The 24,937-nt window shown below is 33.1% G+C and overlaps 2 protein-coding genes across 3 annotated transcripts in view; both read right to left on the reverse strand.

Moving 5' to 3' along the window:
- Nucleotides 1-24,937, reverse strand: part of LOC106623366 (terminal nucleotidyltransferase 5C) — a 252,625-nt gene that overhangs the window by 129,211 nt on the left and 98,477 nt on the right. Inside the window, exon 1 of one of the 2 annotated variants that reach the window (XM_070109301.1) lies at nucleotides 4,450-4,666. The exons of the other annotated variant lie outside the window; for it this stretch is intronic. The gene's annotated coding sequence lies outside the window, so the exon portion shown is untranslated. Of the gene's footprint in view, nucleotides 1-4,449; nucleotides 4,667-24,937 lie in introns of those variants that run through there. 2 annotated transcript variants of the gene reach the window in all.
- On the reverse strand, nucleotides 24,032-24,746 carry LOC106622025 (uncharacterized). Its single transcript, XM_014241074.3, has one exon. It carries the CDS (start codon nucleotides 24,689-24,691, stop codon nucleotides 24,197-24,199), a length of 495 nt encoding a protein of 164 aa, XP_014096549.3. The 5' UTR covers nucleotides 24,692-24,746; the 3' UTR covers nucleotides 24,032-24,196.

Raw genomic sequence — 24,937 nt, forward strand, 5'->3', positions numbered from 1 at the left:
TATGAATATTACACACATACATGCACACATTTAAGTTTATAATTTTACAACAATCATTTCGTCGTGTTGTAGTTATTCGCCGCGCGTGTTATTAGCTATTTAGTTACAAAGATAGTTGCCACAACACGCCGATTGCCATTGCGATTGATCAGTGCGACGTTGAGTCGCTAGATTCTGCTTTGATTCTTCACAATTTTTTCACCTGTTACAAAATATATCTATACATGTACATATGTGTATATGTATATATGTACATAAAATAAATGATTTTTTTTCGTTTTATTGATATACATATCAATTTTCTTTTTGTGAAATCATTCACGAATCGCGTGCTGCCACGAAGGTAGTAAAAAAGTAGTAATAGAAAAAAGCTTAGGTGGCAATACATATACATATATGTATGGTATATGTATTGTACATATATACAAATATAGAAACATACATGTGTATATTTTTATAAAATGCATTAAATTGAATAATCCTTTTGAAACTAAGCAAGAAAAAAATGTAACTTCGGTTGCACAGAAGCTACTTATAACACTTTTCACAAATAAACAAGTAAGGAAGGGCTAAGTTCGGATGTAACCGAACATTTTATACTCTCTCAAAGTCAAATGGTATACTCGTTTGAGATTTCTTTGTGGATTGACTGATATTTTCGGTAGAAGGTCAACTATAGGCACTGGGGTCCACATATTCAGTACCTAGGGGCTTGAACAGTTTTGGTTCGATTTAGATAATTTTTGGTCACAAGGTGGCATACTTTAAACGTATTATTCACGCAAAGTTTTACGCCGATATAATCATTGTTGCTTGATTTGCATAGTGGAAAGTGAAAGAATCAAGTGGTATTAAAAATGGTGTCATATGGAAAATAGGCGTGGTTGTAATCCGATTTCGCCCATTTTCACTATGACATAGAAACATGAAAAGAACGTTATGCACCGAATTTGGTTGAAATCGGTTAAGCAGATCTCAAGATATGGGTTTTCACCTAAAAGTGGGCTGTGCCACGCCCACTGTCTAATTTTGAACGCGGTTCCTATAAAGTCATCTTATACCATCTCAGAGATAAAATTTAATGTCTCTGACGTATTTAGTGCTTGATTTATCGCGCTTTTAGTAGTTTTTAACAGTACCGTTATATGGGGAGTGGGCAGAGTTGCCACCCGATTTCAACTATTTTCACACCGTCAATAGAAATGCTAAAAACATTTGCTTCCAGTGAATTTTGTTATTATAGCATTAGCGGTTTAGGAGATATGCACATTAAACCTATTAGAGGCGGGACCACGCCCACTTTTTAAAAAAAAGTTTTAACTGCAGATGCCCCTCCCTAATGTGATCCTGTGTACCATATAACAGTCTTGTATCTTATTGCGGAGCTTAGTTATGGCAAGTTATTTGTTTTGGATTAATGGCGTTTTGTGGGCGTGGCAGTGGTCCGATTACGCCCATCTGCAATACCAACCGTCTCACGGTACCAAGAAACATGTCTACCAAGTTTCATAAAGATATCTCAATTTTTACTCAAGTTAGAGCTTGCACGGACGGACGGACGGACGGACAGACAGTCACCCGGATTTCAACTCGTCTCTTCATCCTGATCATTTATATATATATAACCCTATATCTAACTCGATTAGTTTTAGGTGATACAAACAACCCTTAGGTGAACAAAACTATTATACTCTGTAGCAATAGGTTGCGAGAGTATAAAAAGTTTCCATACTTGATCGTTCAATTTTTATGACAACCATGTGCTTACATTGACTCGATCAACATTTCTTTGGAGATTGTACCGTTGCCTTGGACAATAACTCATCCCAAATTTTTTGAAGCTACTTCTTCAAAAAAAAGTTTTCCATACAGCGACTTGATTTTGATCGATCAGTTTGTACGACAGCTATAAGATCTAGTGGTCCGATCTGAACAATTTGTTACCAGATTTGCACAGTTGCCTGGGATAATAATCTGTGCCAACTTTCATGAAAATACTTTGACAAATAAAAGATATTTTCGTTTGAGAATTATAGTTTGACCAAACAGATAGTATGGCAGCTATATGCTATAGTTGTTCGATCTGAACAATTTCTTCGAAGATTATAGAGATACTTTAGATAATATGCTATGCCAAATTTCGTAAAGAAATCTTAACAAGTAAAAGAATTTTCCGTAAAAGGACTCGAGTGTGATCGGTCAGTTGTATGGCAGCTATATGCAACAGTAGACCGATCTGTATGGAGATTGTAGCCTTGCTATGAAAAATCATACATTTAAAATTTCGTTAGGATACCTTGGCAATGAAAAAGTTTTCTATACGAGGACGTGAGTTTGCATGACAGCTATATGCTACAATATAGAATTCCAATAGCGGCGGTTCCAACAAATGAGCAGCTTCTTGAAGAGGAAAGGACGTGTGCAAAATTTCAGATCGATATCTCAAAAACTGACGGTCTAGTTCACAAATGTATAGAGATAGACGGACATGGCTAAATCGACGCAGCTCGTTACGCCCATCATTTATATATGTATATAGGGGTTTTCACGTCTTTACTTCTGGGTGTTGCTGTTCATGGTATAAATATATTTTCCGATAAGAAATCGAACCCAAAATATTTTACTGTGTCAATTGGTGAAAATGCAAACAACTATTGGTGGAGCGCTATCGAATTTACTTCAAGAAGATATTATTATCGATATATCTTTTAGGAATAATTCTGACTTTGCATTTCAAAAACGAGACCGTATTTAATTCAAAATATACGATTAAAGTATGTACAATGTAAGTACTTCTTTGTATTCTGATTGTAAAACAGCAAAGAGACAGATTATGTTATAATTAATAGTTAAACTATAAATAAATGATTATTAATAACTTAATTTATCGCCATTAACCTTAAAAATGTATGTCGATTTAAAAATTTTTAAAAGTAGCATTCAAAACTATCGATTTGCAACAAAATTTGTTGACAAAAGATTAAAACGAGAATTAGTCATAATCTATGCAATGGTACTTTAAAACTTAAGATCGATGTTATCGATGAAATTTCTTGAGAATTTTTTGAACAGTAGAACAAAACCCTCTATTTTTCTAATAGCAACATATTTTAGCAAATTTCATATAAAACTGTGTTTTAATTATCGATAAACATTGCAATAACTCAAATATAACTTAAATAGGTTATCGAAAATATAGTGCAACAATGCAATGTGTATTTTTGAAAGAGAAAAAACAATACTGTAATATCATGTATTGACTAACACAGTAGCAAAGAAAGAACAATGTGTAAAATAATGCAATATTCTTAATAGCTTTTAAGAAACATTCTAAAAAACATTTAATGCTCCTTTAAAAAAATATTTTTAAAAGCTAAAATATGCGCTATAGCCAATTGTATATACCTATATAATCGTTGAAAACTTTTGATTTTTTATTTTGAATTAAGTTATCGATATATTCAAAATACAATCGCAAATAAAAAAATCCGATAACTATCAATACTTCTTATATAAGTATCGATAACGTTCAAGTGAACTATAATATACATTAGTTAAAGTGAATTTGTATTGAAATTTTAATAATTGATTACTCTACAAATTCCAATTTAAATAAAATTATCGATAACTTTAAGTTAAACTGTGTTCTTAATTATATTGCAATATTAAATTATATCAACTAAATGTATATAAGTTTCGAAATTTTTTATTTAATTTAATATTTCAAAATACCGTCTGTGTTTTTCTAATAATCATTAATCATTAGCAGAGGCAGCAATACTCTTTAAAAGTTTTATACAACAAACTGTTACTAGTTTAATAAGTTTTACGCATTTTATAAACACTGTAGCCTGCAAAAATTGCGACTCGTTTGAAGTAACGAGTTTTCACTGTACCTACAATAAATATTGCACTTGAATGCAAAAGTGTTTTGTGTTTAGCGAAAAGATGTAAAAACACACAATAAATTGTAATACAACTATAATTATAGCAGAAATATACAGAAACAACAATAACAACAACATATTGCAAGCGCCAAAACGAATGCAATTAACGCGCTAGCTTGCAGTGCAGGTGGCAATGAAGAGAGTGGGAGTGAGCAAGCGGAAGGTGAATTTGTGATTTAGATGCAACAAATAGTATGCAACTCTCAATTTGCCACAGTCAATTTCCTCTTCTGCTGCTACTTCTTCTCGTTTTTCCATGCTGCTTCCCACCTCTCTCTCTATCTCTCTCATACACTGTTGCTCGCTTTGGCAATAATCAATGCACGGCAAGCCACAGCTGACACAATTTCCTTTTTTACCGTTATTTTTTTTTTGGCTTTTATTCCATGCAACTCTGTGTGTGTTAGTGCATGTAACGCAGTTTTTATTAATATTTATTTATATGTATGTATGTAGGTAGCGACTTTTTATTAACATATTTCAAAAACAAAAAAACTCATACTTTTCGGCAACACGATGGCAACGCTTTTGCTGCGTGTACTCTTATTTGCGCTGATCTTGCCTGCCACAAATGCTTTGAAAACGTTTTTAAAAATATGATTTACTTTGTTGTATAAAATTTCAAAACATATGTAGATTATAGCAAATAACACATTGAAACATTTGATACATTAATGCGGAGCGTTATTTTGGAGACACTTTTGGACGCGGTCACATTTACTGAACGACTACAACTGGTCGATGAAACTGCGGCACTATGAAGCTCCACAACGGAGCACTGCTCTAGCGCTGTAGCCAAAGCAAAGACAATTACTTACCCAACAACAACTACAACGAAAAATCACAAAACCAACAACAACAAAAATCACAAAATCAACAGCAACAAAAAATTTACAATAACAATAGCAACAACAACAAGCAGTCGCACTCGTATCGATGTGGCGTTGTATATGTGGCGGTCGCGGCAGCGGCAAACCACACGAACGAATCGCCAGCAGCTGCGACGAAAATCACCAACAAAAAACACAAAAAAACAACAAATCTGTTTAATACTACTTTTATTTAGTTATTTTGTGTGTACGAGTATTATCTGTGCAGAAAACGTAGCGCAGATTGAGTGCACCCAACTAACTAACTAACCTAGTGGCACTGAGCGTTCAGCGGCGCACGAAAAGGAAGAAGCAGAGATAATTGCATATATAAAAAGATTACAAAAACAACAACAACCAAACAACACAAACAAGTTGCATGCATGCAAAAACTACAACGAAAACAAGAGTAACAACAGGCGTTCGCGTGCAAGTGGCAGCAGCAGCAGCAGCAGCTGGTGTATGGCTGCATTGCTTGGCTGTAAGGGGGGCCTAGTGGGGGTCGAGGCACTGCTCATAGATGCGAAGGTGGCACTGGCCGCCTGTTAGAATGCACACTAAAATGAGTACGCTGAGAGCGCAAGCAAAGAGCGAAAAATAACAATTAGCTCAAGTGAGTGATGGAATGAGTAAAAAGTGAGTTGCTGTTTGAGTGTTTCAAAAGTATGAGTGAGTACGTAGAAGAAAATGAGCGTACGGTGACTTTTGTGTGGAGGTAGTAAATATTTTTTTAACAAATATATAATTTTATAGTTGATAGGAAAAAATTTCTGATTAAACTTTAAGAAATGCAGATACGTATATCTGAAACTTAAAAAATTACGATACAATATATAAAAATGTGTTTAAATTTTCGACCGAGATACTAACTTAAGCTCTAGACAAAGTTTGTCCGAATAGCGTTCGAGGCTAACTAAGCAAATTCAAACTACCTACTTCTGATACTTCTGATATACTCTTGTAGAAAACAATTCTCAGTTAAGAGAACTTTAGCCCCTATATTTGTCGAAAAATAACACTCTTGCATAATTATATTATACATTATACCACTCGAAAATTATACGACCATAATGTGAATCCAAAAATAGTTTGCTACTAAATTAATCAATTATAATTATTGTTATAAACCAAAGGCTTTGGTACCTAAGGTAAGGTATTCTCGTATCTAAGAACACAATCGGACTGAAATATATAGCATCACCGCTTTCACTTTTTCCATTTTTGGCATTGTCGCTTGAAAGAAAATTTACTTACACATACTTTTACTTTCGGTTCACAACTTTTACGGTACATACCTGAAAGTAAAAAGGGGCTAATTAGAACTAAGTCTTTAAATGGTGGAATATAAGTAGTAAAAATAATATTGTAGTATCATAATAATAAATAAGATAAATATAGATCAATTACATGAAGAAATAAACAAGGGCTTCTACGCCTGCCAAGAGAGAGAGAGTTTATGATTTCTAGAAGACACAAGGCCAGCATCTCCAGCATGAAGATCATTAAAACCCTAATAGCTTGATGTTGAGGGGAGAAGTATAAAGTTTTTTAAACGATTTCTTTCGTCAGTTAGAGAAAATTAATAAATGAAAGCGACAAACACCAGAGAAGTATAAAAAATATATAAAACAGTTATTACAAACATTTGCAAACTGGCACAAAATTGTTTCTAAAAATATTAAAGCGATTGTTAAAGCGCTTAAACTGAGCTCTTATCCACTCTTAGCTCAAAGGAGCGGTATACAAACTCAGACTTTTCTACAACATAATCAAAACATTTAAGGTTAAACTTTGTGCTAACAAAACAAATTTCTCAAATAATCCTTGAACAAAGACTCCGACTTAGTTCTACCTTCCTAGACTTCTCAAATCGGTCAAGGAAACTCAATTGCAGTTGAAAACTCTGTCTGAGAGAATAAATTCAAAGCGGTTAAGATGGGATCCCTCAGTTAAGGAACTTTATACAAGAAACTGAAAACTTGCATCTGAAAAGTGTATTATAATTTCTTTAAAATCGGTTCTTTATAAATATTTTGAATCGATAGAATTATATCATAAATTGTACAGTGATGTATCTTGGTTCACATATTTATATTGTATCCCTCTAAACATCATTACTTATTCATAGTCAGATCCGATATTGGACCAATTTTAATTTCAATTCCGACCTTAGCAATCTCTCTTATATCTAACTTAAAAAAATCTATTATTTCAAAGCACGATTCGACCGAAATCCCTCCTGTGAGACTACAATATGCCAGCAAATGAAAATGTAAGAGAACGCACTCATTTAGCTTTGAGTTGAAATATTTGCAAAAAATAATGAGTGGAGCTTTGGCATTTCAGCGGCGCATTTTCTACGATGGCTTCGTACAGTCAATGCAATTACAAAAATCTAATAGAGCATACTTTCGAAAAGCTAAGAATGAGTGCACATATCGAAATGAGTAAGAGCGCGTGAGTGCTCGAGGTAGCGCGCTACGTAAGTCCAATTAATGAGAGCGAAGCCTGAATATACGCGTGCGAGCTGTAAAAAGCTCACGAGAATGCTACATCTACAGTAGAGCAAAATGTGTGTAAATATAAAATAAGAAAGAGGCCTATCGACATATACAGAAACATATGTTTGTATATTGATACGATTTTATGAATTTTATATGAAAGCATGCGGGTCTCCGAATGCCGGCGTGTATGTTACTGGGGGTGCGGCTGTCGCTGCTACTGTTACTTAGCCACTGTCCATAGGCGCTGCTCTAGAAGCTGCCATATTGAGAGCATTGTACAAGTACAATGTAAATGCAATGACGGCGTAACAGTGCACACCAGTTGCTATGTAACGCTGTCATCGCTACTGACACAACACGAACAATGAATTTATCAATACAGCACTGCGATTGTTTGGTCACTTCTATCAACTTTGGACCAAGTTAAACCTTCCCAAGTGCAGAGAACATTTTCAGTTTTGTCGAAATGGTTAATTAGAACTTTCTGTGATTCTAAGACTATATTTTTTAAGAATATTTATAAACACTAAAACCGGCGGAAAACTCAATTAGATCGACTCGAGTATCATTGGACCTTCAGGTTAACCACAAGTGGGTTTTTATGTCGGAAATTGATGGTAAAAACCGTGGTAAACGGACAATGAGTGTTTTAGTGATGTCAGATAAATAGCCGTTAGCTTCGGAATTAAGCAGATATACTTGTACCAAATTGTGGTTCATAAAAACCTTGCAAGACAGCTCTTAAAAACTTCCGATAATTGTTTGGCGATCTCTTAGCGTCGATTCGAGGGGATTTTACAGGAGTTTTATAAGAAAATTAAATCACAACGGACCACTGACCAAGAATGATAGATTAATATTTACTAGAATAATTTACTAGAATAATAATAGATCAAAATTTTATGAGAGGAGATAAGAGAATTTAAGCATGACAGATCAAGAAACAATAAGTAGATCAAAATTTACCGAGATGAATGGACTCAAAAATAGGCTGGGATCAATTTGCACATAATAATTTGGATCATTTACAAAGTGATAATTTTATAAAACCAAAGGATAATATCGGGGTCCCTTAAAAGATTTCTTGGGTCTTTCCATTAGAAAAAATTAAGTAATCAAGCCTTACAGGAGTTTGGAACAACAGATCGTCAGACAGTCAAACCCGAGTCTCGCAGCACGGAGATGATTTAAAGAGAATCGAGCCGAACTTGTCCATCTGTATAGGTTAGGTGAGATTAAGGGGCCGATACTCACGAGAACCCCCTTGGAAAGCTAGAACAGTGGTGATACGATCAGCATATATTTTTTGAATATAAAAACTATGTTAAAAAAAAAAAGATTGTTTTACTCAAAAACCGCTTGGTTTGGCCCATTGTACGTCCAACTTCGTGAACACTTGCTTTTAGACACTAAACTTGTTGTTATTTTAATGCTTAACATTGCATTGAGGCGCAGCAATAGCACTTGATTGAAACAAAAGAAAATGCTTAACAACAATAACAACAAATATAAAAATTAAATTACAAAAAGGCACTCAACAATTTATTTTATTATAATTTGTTGTTGCAGTGTTTTTTTGTTTTTTGTTTTTTTGATTATAACAAGAGCGCCTGCAACACATTTCGATTGTGGCACGAAGCGGTGGAACCGAGGAGCAGAAGAAGTAAAAGAAGCAGCTGATGACGACAACACAAGTGGCAAATGGCAAGTAGCTGAAGAAGTTGGCGCTTTCTTCACTTCATACTTTTACTGTGTGTTGTTGTCATTGCATGCGCACCAAATAGCATCGTATGCAATGCTATTTCATTGTCTTGCAATTGCATTGTGGCATGGCCGTGCAAGTGTATGTGCTTGACGCATTAGCGCGCATTGCGCGGTCGCCTGAACAATGCGGCCCCCCCGCACGCACACATGCGTCGCATAAAGTGCACACTCATCGGCCACATAATGCAACCATATGTTGCGCTTTTGCTTTGTTTCGAACACACGCCAGTCTTTTGTTTTTAGTTTTTTCTCCTTTCTCTGCTTCTGCATCTTGTTGTGCTTCCTTCGACGAGTCACTTGAATTTGAATTTTTTAATTAGCTTCTTTTTCAACATGCGTGCGCACTCGAAAAACGGGGAAATCTTCACATTTATGTCGTTTTGCTCGAGGCTAAAACACTTGATTTTTTTCGAATTGTGGGGGATTTTCATTTTTAAGGAAAACAAATTTACACGCTGAAAAAAATTTTAACTCCGGGAGTTAGGTTAGAATCAGACTCTGATATAAGGGAAGTTCCTTCACTGAAATTGGTTTCTTCAGATACCCTTAAACAAATAAGACATTGGACACCAATGTGGATACTCCGTGAGTATCAAAGTCTAGAAAATAGCTCGAGAGTGTTTTAAATATAACTTTTGAAATTTCCATTTCAAAATTAATTGGATAGATGGTACATAGAAGTTTTAAAAGTTTAACGATATAAAAACTTTATGCCATTAAAAAGTTTAATATTAAAAATTCGGGTTTTTGGTTTGCGAGATTAAAAAATCCACCTCGTGCAAGAATTAAAGCCGAACGGCCATCAAGAGACCGTAAACAAAATTTTCGTTACATCCTCAAAAAGTCCCTGTTTGGTGTGCTCTATGGGTAGAGGGAATCATAGGTCCATTTTTCTTCAAAAATTATTCCGGTCATAATGTTACAGTCAATGGAGAACGCAATAGATTCATAATTAATGACGTTTTCGTGCCTGAATTCGAAGATGTTGATGTGGACGATTTTTGGTTCTAACATACTATACATCCAACGAAACAATCAATTTATTAAAGCAAACTTTTGGTGAACGTATTACCTCGCATCGTGGGCCTGTGTTGTAGTTTCCAAGACCACTGGACTATATTTTTTGGTATTATGTGAAGTCACTTGTCTACGAAGATAAGGCCGAGATAATTGACACTTTAGAAGTGAATATTCGGCGCGTTATTGCTGACATACGGCCGCAATTACTGCAAAAAGTGGTTGAAAATAAGGCCTCTCGGCTGGAATTTATTCGAACCAGCCGCGGTGGTCACGTGCCAGAAATCTTTTTAAAAACATAATGGCAAACCCTTATATTTGTAATAAAGCTAAATTTTTGGCCATAACATTAGATTATATGCGTTTCATTTCATCTTGAAAACCACATGTCTAAAAATACCATATTTTACTGCATAGGATATCCGACATTTCATCTGCGTGTTACAAACTTCGTGGCAAACTTAATATAGTCTGTTCAGGGCACAAAAAACTAAATTTTAATTTAGTGAAACTGACTTTCCAAAATCTTCCACCAAATGATATAGTGAGGGTTGGAAGCTGGTTATCCCATATTCACTTTAAGCCACTAACACAAGTTTATGAGCCATTTGGTGTTTAACATTAAGCACTGGTAGTAAATACGGAGTTTACTATAAAGAAAATTCCAGGCTCACCTTAAACATCATATAAAAATAGAAGAACCCGAAAAAGAGGACGAGTTGGTCCTAGAGAAACACCTCTGGTCTTGGAACACTACTAAAACAGTACATACCACAAAGTTTCTTTTTGGCGTAAAGTTGATGGTGAACAAACCAAAAAGCTTCTACAAGTACTTCTTGGCAGGAAGGAACTTAGTAAAATTCGAAAAATTAATTGTAGATTCGCCAGAATGCAGAGCATGCGCGGTGGATAATGAGACGCTGAAACATTATCATTATTATTGCGAATGCTTAGCCTTTAGTCGGTGGAGGCGGGATATATTCCGCCGCTCTTTATGCTCCAATTTAAGAGAAAAAACTAAAATTAAGTAATTTACCAAATCTACTGATTTTCTCGATAAGCTTGATTTGGTTATCACTCAGTTGTAAAATGGGCCTGATGATGGCCTAAACGCGGCCGCATGTGGTTTGGCTCTCCAGCGTCTCACTTTTCAACCAACTATGGAGATGCAGTTTCAACGGTCAACAAAATCTCAGCACGTTATTTTAAATTTAAACATATCGTTGAGTATATGGTAACAATTTGTAATCGAACAAATCCGAATTTCATAAAGGAGAGTGAGAACACTTGAAGGTTGCTCAGCAATACGAGAACGCATGTACGCTTTAATGGAGCAATGTGAACAACAAAATCCTTAAAAACTCTTAACTCGAGTTTGTGTAGTACCCATTTTATTTCGTATTTATGAGAAACTGTACTGACAACCAACAATATGTGACCAGTTAACTGAAAAAAGTGTTTATGGTAATGCTATAACCAATAAAAAAAAAACAACTTGGCAACAGCAAAGACAAAAAACTAATGTATAAATTTCATAAACACCAAACTGTAAACACGTGTTTATGATGCAACGACTTTAAATAAACTCGCCCTAAACATTTTATTATGAAGATGTAAATAACAAAATTGTAGCTAACGCTTATACATTCCAATATGAAAGCATGGCAGGGAAGTTTTTTATGAAACGAAATCTTAAACTCGTGTTTATGATGCTAATAACAGCAAATATTTGTATATCATATATGCAAACGAAGGTTTAACATAACCAAATACGTGCCGAACTTTATAGTTCGAGAACTTTTGATCTTTCAGATTAGCCTACGCACCGGATGGGGCAGCATTATACAACCTCACTTTGGACTAAATTCTGCTTTTGCTCAACTCTAAAAGAGAGCAAGACGATAAAAACAGAATCGAAAAGTAAAAAGTAGCAATAGAATTAAAACTAAAATAAAAGAAGTAAAAGAAAGAAAAATTGGTTAGAGCAACAAGTAAAAAACAACAATACGAAAAATAGTGGTAATGCACAAAAACAACAACAATAATAAGAGAAACAGTTGTAATAAAACTAAACACATATTTATGTATGTTTAACTACTTAGAGCGTACTTTAAAGGCAACAACAAAAATAACTATACCTGTGCGAGTAACTAGCAACTGCACAAACAACAACAAAGTTGAAAGCGCTCAATTTCGGGTGAATGCAAAATTACGTCACACAGTCATTCATACATAACTACACTACACATACACACAGCGCAACAGTATAGGGCGACATACATATATTATATATCTGTGTAAGTATATGTAATAGTAGATGCATCCATTCACAGCGGGTATGCTTGTAAAGCGAGTCAGTCGGTAAATCACCAGCAACACCACCAACACCACCACCACTACCCCCGCCCTCTTACTGATGCACGAGCGCTTACATGTATGTTTGTAAGTGTGTATGTAGGTCTCCCCACCTGTTTTCGGCGACTCTGGTGCAAAAGCGACAGTGACAGCAACAAAAGCAACAACAACAATAAGTATTATTGTGGCAATAAAATATACAATTCCACTCAATTTTTTAGAATTTTTGCGGTGTACAATTTTGTCACTTAATTTTTATATATAATTTTTTTTTTATTTTAATTTTTATCAATTCATGCATTCGCTGGCATGGTTAACATGCTCAATCGTTAAAAAACAAATCAGTTGTTTCATTTCTAAGTGGCGACGGCAAAGTATTTGTTGTTGTTGAGTTATAAAAGTATATATTATATGTACATGTTTATATATTGTACAAATATGCTATATATCTATTTAAACATTGATTACACATATCATGTGCGGTTTTTATAAAAACATACTTTATACACAGTTATTTATTTGAGAGTCACTTCTGGTTAGCTGGAAGTAGATACCGCAGAAACTGAACCGCAGCCGAGTTCGATTAAAATTAAAAGTGAAGTCAAGCGATCATTGGAAGTACTAACTGCAACTATATATAATATAACTTTAATCTATAACTGACTAGATACACTTAAGGGGCTAGGCCAGTGTAGGATTTTCAAAGAGCAGATTCCTGTTTTTGGCTTAGAGTACACATTTATCTTCTGAAAATCCAATTTTACTACAAAATCGTATGTATGTAGATTAGGAATCCGTTATTATTTTGTTTCAGATATTGCGACTCTTTAGAATCATCGTCACTCTCGAAAAACGTCAATATAATAATTTTTATTTTTTCAAAAACATGCCTGAAAGAGAGAAAGTTTTTTATTATTTCTTATTCCCAGAACACATTGTTATATTTACGCCAATTTTGAGGGTTCTAGACTCTCATAACTCCTTAATTTGGTATGGTTCACGTTTTTCTCTCTGGAAACTACCATTGAAATGCGTTAACCTTGGCTGCACCGAAACTATAATACCCTTCACAGGCGCATGTTTTTTAGGTCATAAATGGAATATAAAGATCTTTATCTTGACTATGATCGGTCAGCTGAAACGGCAGCTATATGCTATAATGGTCCGATCTGAACAACATGTTAATATTTTTGTAGCAATGCCTTGGATAATAATCTATAAGAAAGTTCGTGAAGATACCTTGGCGAATAATAAAGTTTTCCTTACGAGAACTCGAGTTTGATCGGACAGTTTAAATGGCAGCTATATGTTATAGTTGGCCAATATAGGTGGTTTCGAAAAAATGAGCAGCTACTTGGTGAGAAAAGGACGTGTCAAAAATTTCAGATCGATATCTCAAAAACTGAGGGACTATTTTGCGTATATACAGACGGGCATGGCCAAACCGACTTAGCTCGTCATATATTTTAGGGTCTCCTACGTTTCCTTTTGGGTATTGCAAACTTCGTGGCAAACTTAATATACCCTGTTCAGGGTATAAAAATATGAGTCATTAAATTTCACTGCGAATTTAGGAAAAATTCAGTGATGTTCCAAATAATTCCAATTTGGAGCGTAATTCATTATTCGCATTTTCACTCCTTCAGCGAAGCCGATTTTAATTTTAACCTTAATCACGTAAATAATAGATGATAAATCAAAAATGAAGAATTTGGGACCGTGTTTATTAGTTTGGGTAATATTATGACGGTAGCGCCATCTATCGGGCTTTTGTTTTATCTTCACTTAGGAAATTTATATCGGTACCAGCGGGATCTTGTAATGTACATATGCATATTATGGCAAAATGTTATTGGAGTAGATAAATGGATATGATAGAGTATATTGATCGAACGAAAAGTCAAAACCTACGATATATTAGAAGACTATATGGTTTTTTTTGTTTTCTTTTATTTTGTTTTAATTAAAATTTTTTCTGCCTACCTAATACCACCGTAAACTTGTTTGTCGATGTGAAATCTTTTAAGTAAAAGTAATTTTTAATGTGTTGATTATGTGAGGAATTGAGTGACTGAATGACCGATTAACTGACTAACTGAGCAGAGCAGACCATAAATCATACTCACCAGCGCGGTGTTGATGCGCCGCAATTTATTTAAGCTCATAAAATATATATAATTTATAATGCACATTGCATTGCTATACAAATATATATGACTAAATATAATATAATAATACAAGTTTAAAAAGTAGTGCGAGAACTCTCACATGGCTCTCGTATATCTAGCTGCTTTATATAGACAAGTCTATCGATCAACAGTTGCTCTCACTAGTAGTCAGCTACTCTAGCAATAATTTTTTATATATATTTTTTTTATAGTTTGGTAATTTCACTACTGAAAACAGTTGTATACGGCCTAACTATTAGACATATTATTGTAGAGAGCACAACTGTGTTCATCATAAAATATGTATGTAAATATAAAGAGTCGATCTCACAATGCTCGTAAAGACAATGTTGTGCCACTTTATAATTTAAATCACGCGATCGATGCTTTGAAAGTGAAAAAGAGTAAAAATTATACAAAAACAAAATTATAAAATCAATTAAAACACCACATGGTGCGTAAATTTCAGACGAATGCTTCGTGAACGTTCTGCCGAGTATACAAGTTGGCAGTATACCAGAAAACTGTTTATAACAAGATTCTGCAATATAATTTTTGAATGAGTAACGAAAAAGCTCATTACGTTTATAGCTGTGTTTAGACCAGGGTTGCAAATAATGCATTAAAAAAGTAGTTAAATTACGATTTGAATTAATTTTTTTTTTTAATTTAATGATCCGGAAAATTTTACTTAAAAATAATTTTCTAATTTTTTATCCCAAATACCGAATTAGAAAATTTAAAATAAATTTTTTGATTTGGTACTCCAATTTTCAGACTGAGAATTTTTAATTCCGAGTTTGGGATTAAAAATTTATAATGTAATTTTTAAAAAGTTAATTATTAATATTTTATTAAAAGTTAATAATTAAAAAAATTAAAAATATTTTATATAATTATTTTAACTTATTTATTTTAATTAATTTTTTAAATTAACACATAATATTAATAAATTAATTTAATTAGTAATGGTTATTTAATTTTGAATTACTTTTTAATAATGAATTAATTTTTGATTCAATAAAATATTTAAAAAAAATTTTGAAATTAAATAATTAATTAATATTAAAAAATTATTTTAATTTAATTATTAATAATTATTATTAAATAATTAATTTTAATTAATTTATAATATTTTAGTTCATATATAATATTATAATATTAATAATTTCATATTGGAATTAAAATTTATTTTCTGTTCAAAAATTATTGATTATTAAGGACAAAGTACATCAAGTTTTTATTAATTTATTTTTTATACAACAAAGTATTAATAAAATGAGTTTCTGGAAAATTATTGTACAACACATCGCACATACCTATGTTCGATATGTAAAGCTTTTGCATTTGATGTATTTAGTGGCCATTGAATAATTTAAACAAATAGTTTCTTCTCGGTAATTATTGTAAATCAATTATTTAAACTAATTACAAAATATGGTTGGCAATAAATAATCATATGCAAAATTTCAATATAACATATAAATTATAAAGGAACTCATACTTATATACATACTTACTATAATAATAATTAATTAATAGTAAATAATTATTTTAATTAAATTATTAATAATTATTATTAAATACTTAATTTTAATTAATTATAAATTAAATAAATTTCATATTGAAATTAAAAGTCGAAAATTTTGCTTAAAAAATTTTTTTTTTCGGCCGACCCTTATATACTTATTACTGTTCAATAGGGTTACCAAATATTTTTTAATCCCAAATATATCGAAGATTTATTCAACTACCACTATAACCTATTTGTACCAAAATTGCATGGAGATAATACGCTATGCCGAAGAGTTTTATTTACAAAAATTTATATTAAAATTGCCAAGTGATAAAAATATATGTATATAGTTTCAGTTAGGTTATGGATACATTTTCTGAAAAAGGTATACAAATACTTAATCTATATATGTATATTGTAAATTTATGCGAAATTCAAACAATTAAGCCATCACGCATTGGAAAATTTGACATTTCCATATCAAACAATAACGTGAGTGAGTCGAAACCTGACGCAATCAGAGCTGTCAGTCGGAATGTCTATCACTGTATGTAGAACCAAAAGTAATTTTGAAATTATTTAATGGCGCTCATGGCGTTAGTTACACGATTTAGATTTCAAAATCGTGCTGAAGGTGTTATATCTGTCTGTATGTATAATCTTTATGTATATATGTGTGTAAGCTAAAAGTAAGTGCAAAATGCAGATAATTGCAATTTGTTTGTACAAAATATTTGTAAAATAAAAAATAAAAAAATTATACATTTCTACAAGTATTTATTGCAATCATGTATACATACATACTATAGATATAAGTAAGTATGTATATACGTACGAATTCCTTTATTAACAATATGTTATATTGAATGTTTGCATACGAGTATTTATTGCCAACATATTTTGTAATTAATTTAAATAATTGATTTACAATAATTACCGAGAAGAAACTATTTGTTTAAATTATTACTCAATGGCCACTCTATACATCAAATGCAAGACCTTTACATATCGAACATAGGTATGTGCGATGTATTGTAATTTTCCAGAAACTCGTTTTATTAATACTTTGTTGTTTAAAAAATTAATTAATAATAACTTGATGTACTTTGTCCTTTATAATCAATATTTTTCTGAACAGAAATTAAAAACTGTTTATTTTGCTTTTGCGGTTCAGTTTCATATTTTTTCTAAAATAAAATAAATAAATAAAATGTACACAGATTGACTTGAAGAACCAAAATTATTATCATAAGTCTTACTCTTTCGGTCAATACTTGGCCTGGAAAATTTTAGCTCGATTTGGTCAGCAAAACGCGTTTAAAGTTTTGAGAGCCGATAACTCTACTTCTTACGTAAGTTGCCTTTTATATTTCGGGATTTGGCAACACTAGTGTTAGAATCTGGCAACTCACAACTCTATCGTAAAGTTTGGCATTTTTGATGTTATACGACTACATACTTCGAACGTTTTCACATACGAGCGCTATTTGTATTATTTACAGTAACTTAAAATATTCATCCCGGCCAAAACATGGAATTAAATCTTGATCATTTTCGCGCGATTATTTTTACAACTTTCGACATGGATTAACTCAGCAACAGCGCGCGGGTGAACTTAATTCAATTTTTGGCGAAGAAGCTCCATAAAAACCCAGTGTTTATCGATTGTGTGGTGAATTCAATCGAGGTCGTAGATCACTTCAAGACGAATTTTGTGAAAGTTGTCCAAAATCAGTTGTTGTTCCGGAAACTATTGTTGCTATGCGCCTGATAATATAAGTTGATCATGTGACCTATCGTGAGATTGAGACAACTATAGGCATTAGTGGGACCAGCATACATTCAACATTTCATGAAAATTTGATTCGTACAAATACCCTCATATCTCCGGATCAGCTTTACATATTCGCAGTACATTTTTAAATATATGTACATATGTGAATATACATATACCCTAAGGCTAAGCCCATTGTAAAGTGCTAACATAATATTTTAATACTTTATCAAAATTCAAAAAGGTTTTTTTTTGTAGCTTGAGATAATAAAGGGCCAACATAAATAACAACAATTTTTATTTAATTCAAGCTGAATATCCATGCTACATAAGTTAATATAATAAATAGTGCTCAGTTCTACCGCCACGCCTTGCTATGTGCTCAGCTTAAGGCACTTGGTTTAGATAATTGTAGCAAGCACGGAACAAATGCCAAAGCCTCGACTCAAAACCGACTCAATGGCAAGCTAGTCATACAGATATTAGCTTATAACACAATATGAGAATCTTTTAATTCTAAGCGCCTTCTAGACACATATAGCTCCTAATGAGGTTATATCACCGGCGAAAATATTATATAAAAAAACTTGTTCAATAGAAACTGAGTGGAAAAAGTGTACACAAATAAAATGGTCCGAAATTTTAAGGTTCGAAAGGAGTTCAAGTTAAAAAAAAATGTAATAAGAATACAAAATTCTTTTATGTAAAAAAAAAATACCGCGAATTATTATCGAAAACGTATTTATAACCTGTTATTTTCTATATCATCGGTTAGCAGCCTTTTCTGCTGACAAAGAATCCTATCGTAAAGAGAGATCAAATAAAAATATCTTTATTTGATCTCTCTTTACGATAGGATTCTTTCTCACCAGAAGGTTTATTATAGGGGAAAAACTTGTTAATACCGATAAATTTTAATGGGGAACCCACACATCTCAGTTCTCCTCGCTGCTGTGGACCGAATCTACACAAAAAAACCGTAGATACAACAGTTGATCAAATTTTACAATTTTTAAGCATTTTTATGATTTATTTAATTTGAAATTTTGTTTTCGAAAAGCTGAAATTTATTGGAAGTGTATTGTGGGAAGATAAATATCAAGACATCATTAATATTCTTGGCAGCTAATTTGTAATTTTTTTTTTGGCTAAGTTCCTGGATATGATTCAATTATATTTAGGTTATGTTATTTCGGAGCATGTTTCTTCTACGAAAAACATTTTTAAACCATATATATAATTAAATCATCTATTCTGAATTGATATTTTTTTTTTAAATTTTCATTTCACAAAAACATTTTAGAACAAGAAAAAACGTTAACTTCGGTTGCGCCGAAGCTATAATACCCTTCACAAAAACAAAGGCCCCTTACCAGAACTTGATTCCGAACGTTCAATTTGTATGGCAGCTATATGCAATACTCATCAGATCTGAATAAGATCTTCGGAGATTACATTGTTGCCTTAACTAATAATCCGTGCCAAATTTCGTGAAGATACCTCGTCAAATGAAAGAGTTTCCCATACAAACACTTGATTCCGATTGATCATTTATATATATACTTTATATGGTCTCTGACGTTTCCTTCTGGGTGTTACAAACTTCGTGGCAAAATTAATATAAAAATAGCCTGAAAATTAAACGAGGCACATCGTAATAATATGCAACGTATCGGAATAAGGGAAGCTTGTCGTTAAAATGCTAGAATAATAGGAATAGAAATTGAAAATATTCCACGCAATGAAAGTGAAACTAAAAAATTTTGAAAAGCAATTAATAAAAAATAAAATACATCAGAGTAAGCAAACAATTAGCTTAGTATCTAACAAACGGCCGCAAAAAGCGAAAGCTTATTTAAGCAATAACTAAAAGAAATATTCAAATTCAAAATATTGACGCTTTAGTCTAGTACATACATAGTATATAAAAATGCAAAGAAATTAACACTTTTTTTTTTGGAAAGACACACACACACACACACACGTATGTATGTATGTAACCACCAAGCGCTTAACTTTTGATTATAAAAATATTTCGCAAATTTTTTTTTGCACCCAAAAGGCAAACGAATAAAAAAAAGTAAGTGCGCCTGCGCACATGCAGGCAAAGGCCAAAAACAAGAATAGAAACAACAACAGCAAAGTATGCAGAATGTTTGGCATAAGCAACGCGTGATCCAAACGCGATTCGGCCAACCTACAACTGGAGCTCGGGCGAGTTTAGCAATAGAACCCCGCAAACCGGAATGCCGGTTTCAAGAATATATGCATATCTACATATAAACGTACGAACATGTTTGCGCATGTGTGTGTGTGCGTGTGTGCGCCGCGACTGAACGTAAATTTCATTTTTAATGGTCTTGTTCTTTTTGTTGCTATTATTTGCGATTTTTCGAAGTGTTGCTTGTTTTGTTATTGTTGTTGCTATTAATCTATGTAGTCTTTCGCATTATTGTACTTGTTTATCGAGCAGCTAGCAAGCACCTTTCGCGAAATGGCTCACAAGTGTCTGCGCAGTGCAAAGCTTTTGCTAGTATATATGTATATACACACCTGTATATATGTATATAAATTAAATATGTATATATGTAAATACATATCGCTTAGGTCTGCGCAATTGCACTGTGCCGAGCCAGCGCCTGGCTCGCTGACTTCTTATCTCTGCGCCGCTTTTCGTCCATCCGTCTGTTCGTCTTGCCGACTTTTGATTTGTCCATCTGTCGCTCTGTTGCTCCAGCTGATGTGTTGGCCAGTGTGCAGCATTTGACTGCTCTAGAGTCGCTGATTTGTTGGCAAGAAAGCGCACATACGGACAAACAATGTATAATGCTTTACACATACAACTGTATATATGTACATATATATGTATGTGTGTGGAAATATGTATATTTTGGTAAGTAGATACATATGTATGTATGTATATACATTTGGCTTTTGGTAGATTATATCCGTTAGATACAAGACTAAAGCCAGTTTTCTATTTCTGTTCCACTTCTGTTCACTTCTAAGCCACACACACACATGCGCATATGCACGATTAAACGCACACATACATGAAAATGAGTGAGTTAAAAACTTATGTATTTTATTTACGACTTTAAATGAATTGCCTTCGAAGCACCTCCCGTTGATTTTTTCGTTGTTGTTGTTGTTGCTATTTTTATTATTGTTGGTTTTATTATCGTTACTGTCGTTGTTATTTCGGTTGGTTGGTTGTTATTAAATATTAGTAATATTGTTGTTGTTGTTTCATTATTATTGTTGTTTTATTATTGTTTTAGTTAATATTATAGTTGTAGTTGTTGTTGTGGTTATTATTAGTTATATAGTAATTGTTGCTAATAGTATTGTTGTTGTTTATAATATTATTATTGTTATTATTATTTTTTGTTGTTGTTGCTACTTTTGCTTTGTATATGTATCAAGTCTAAGCGAGACTTTTGCGCATGCGCATGCTTGCGCTTCGCCCCCCCATCAAGTCGTTTTAACTACGAATACCATTCTTATGTTGTTGTATTTAAATTAGTGGCGTGTTGTTGTTGTTATTGTATTTGTAGTAACATTAATTTATTATTATTACTTTTTTTAATTTTGTTTAGCTACCTTGCTATTGTTGCTATGCACTTCTTTTACTGCGCCTTCTGCCACCTCTTTTTCTTCTTCTGGTTCTTCTGTTTCTTCTTCTTCTGCGTCTTTGTCTACTTTGCCTTTTTTACGTCTTCTTTGCTTACGTCTATGGAACGGCTATAATATGGCGATTGAGCGTTTTATGGACTGAAATCGAAAGCAAGGTCTTTTTTGTTGGCACGCCGTGTGGTTGTTGTACCATTGTTGTTGTATATATATTTTTCCATGTTTTGTTGGTATTGTTACTGATGATGTTTTGTTTTGTAAATCTATTTTCTGCCGTATTTTCAGCGAAATAATGTTTGTGTTGGTGTTGTTGTTGTTGGTGTTATTGTTGTTGGTATTGTTATTGTTGGCTGAATACTTTTGTTGGCCATATACACACATATGCAAGGCTTAGATGGCTTAGTGGCAAGTGTTTGCATGTATTTGTTGGTTTTCGACTTACTAAGTTATTGTTGGTTTTATTGTTTTTTTTTCCATGCTGTAAACATGCATTGAAGTCACGGTTTAATTGTTGGAATTTTTCGGTATTAAAATTTTTCATGTATCGAAATCGAAAATATTCTGCCAAGTTAATGAGATTTAAGATTGAAGGAATTGTGTTATTTTGTGCTGCTTGTTGTTGTTGCTGCTATTGTGTAATTCATATTTAAGGTTTCTGGCCATTGGTGTACCTCGTCTGAATGATAAATTTCATTTGCAATTAAGAAACAAAGCGCCGACATTCTCAGCGCTCGTAAACAAATTTTTCGTTTGGGTTTTTCGTAAATTGTTGTTGTAGCAAATTTTCCAAAACAAAAAAAATAATTTAGCGCGGAACTTTTGACGCTTGCCGGAATTTTTAAGTGACTAATGCACAGACTTGAGTTGTTTATTCAAATAAATTATAAATAACAACAGTAATTACTTCTATGTCTAAACACTGTAAACAAATAATTTATGTACCCTTTTAGGATAGTATAAACCGTTATAAGTGTTATTAGTCAACTAATACAGCTTATTTTACAATTCGTCGAGTCATTTGTAAGTAAAAGATTATATAACAAATTTCAACATCATAGCTTTATAATGAAGAAATCTAATACACAAACAAATAAACCGTTATATCGGAATAAGCTTTAGTTTTCTTCCCTTGCTGCTCATTTAAAATTTGTTCGACGCATTCGTGAAAAGAGGATTCAATTTCAAAAATATAGCTTAATTTTAAAAAGTCCCAATCACATAATATAGTAAACAGTTATATGGGAGTTGGGCTTAGTTTTAGCCGATGTTAGTAATTTCGCAATTTGTCGAGGCATATATAAAAATAAGCATATGTACCGAATTTCAGCAATATAACTTAATTTTAAGGCATACCAAGTCCATAAAAAAAAATTTTATATGGGAGGTTAATGCTATTATTAACCTAAACCGCTTATTTTGAAATTTATCGAGGCATTCGAGAAAAGAAGCAAATATATCAAGTTTCGGCGGTGTAACTTAATTTTGAGGCATACCAAGTCCATAAAATTTCAACTAATTCACTTTGCCTTGTCGCAGCATTTGTGGAAAGCATTATTTGCACCAAGTTTCAGCACTATATAATATTAATCCAAACAACTAAATGACATAAGACATTAAAACGACATAAGAGAAGAGGGCTTACTTTTTATCCGATATCGTTCATTTCGAAATTCCTCGAGGCATATGAGAATAGACATATAAATACCAAATTACAGCTCTCATGCTTAATATTTACACTTTCCAATATATAAAATTAGCAAACGGTTATACAGAAATTATATACAATATATAACTCAAGTTACTCTTTTTGGAACTTGTCCAACTATTTGTGTGTAGAATCACGTCTACCAAATTGCAATACTGTACCTTTATTTTTACAAAATCAGTTCTTATCAACAAGCTTGGGCATACTTTTCCTTAGAGGTTGTACATTTCGAATCTCGTCGAGACATTTTTGAAAGTAAGCATGCTAACTAAATTTGAGTACTACAACTAAAAGTTTAAATATCATAGGCCTAAAAAATATAAATTTTCTACTTACGCTTATAACAAAATTAGACTTAGTTTTGATCCAAAAATAGTCATTATAAAAGTCGTCGAGGCATATATAAATAGTAATATAATTGCAGAATTTCAGCTCTTTAGCTCAATACTTCTAGATTTTCGGTCCTAGATTCGATTCCAATTTCTGGCCAACGCAAACAGAATCTACAGAAATTAGTCACAAATTCTCTCGAGATAGTGACAAAAATTACCCGAAATGGGTGGAGGAAGGCGAACTGATCTCTATTTAACAGACCCGGATATCTATCATTTATAGAAAGGACTATAAAAGTACTTTAATAGCGTAATCAGTTTTGAATATTAGTTGGGCCGCTAAAATATTCGTCTCCTCGGTCAGTTTTAGTGCTCTTAGAACCAAAAAGCGCGAAATTCACTAAGGTGATTACCACATCGCGGCATGTAAAAAATAAACCAATTAAATCACAATTATAAAAATACTTTTACTGTCACAACCATAAGAGAATTCATAGAAAATTAGAAAATACAAACAAAATAATATGTGTCACAAAGAAATTTTTACCAGCGATAAAAAGTGTACGGTGTAAGCCCTTCCTTCAACCCTTTGTAGAGCGACTATCCGCCAGTTTACTTGATATAACTTGGACGACGTTTCTGCATAATGACCTTTTTCTGCCGTGTGATGCCACGACGAGATCCGCGACGCCGCACGGACTTGGTCTCACTTCTATTGCCATGCACTTCACGCTGTGTCTTGCCCGGCGATACGCGCAAACGCGGATCCAACTGTTGCTGATTCTTGCGCGCCCACACCACGTAGTTGAGCTTCTCGTCGGACGACATCTGACGCCAGCGTTCGCCGGCCGCACAAGCGATCTCTTTCGCTGTCATGTGCTTGTAGGCGCCGCGTTTCATTAGATTTTGCCGAAATTCGTGCAGGAAGATGAAGAACGGATTGGTGGCCTTGGATTTGGGGCTATTCGAACTGTCGACACCATGCGAGTTCGCCTCCTCGCTCTTATTTCCGGTCATAGCGGATTTTGTAATTGAAAGTTTTGGAACAATAGAAAAATATGTACACAAAAAATTTGAAACTTTGCTACTAATTTTCGAAAAATTCATTTTTGTTAGACGAAAGTGAATTTTGAAAGTTCAGAACGAATTGAAAGAAAAAAACATTTACAAAGTAAAAAATTTGTGAATGGAGTCAAATGCTCATTTTGATTTTTATTGACGCCTATTTGGAAAATTTGCAGATTTTAAGTAATAGTCAAAGTAAAATATTTTTGAAAATTATTTTCAAAGAAATACATTTTAAAATCTTATTCCATGACTTGAAATTTAGAAACCTTAATATGTTTAGCAAAA

Source organism: Bactrocera oleae, chromosome 4 (assembly GCF_042242935.1).
Source record: "Bactrocera oleae isolate idBacOlea1 chromosome 4, idBacOlea1, whole genome shotgun sequence".
NCBI lineage: Eukaryota > Metazoa > Arthropoda > Insecta > Diptera > Tephritidae > Bactrocera > Bactrocera oleae.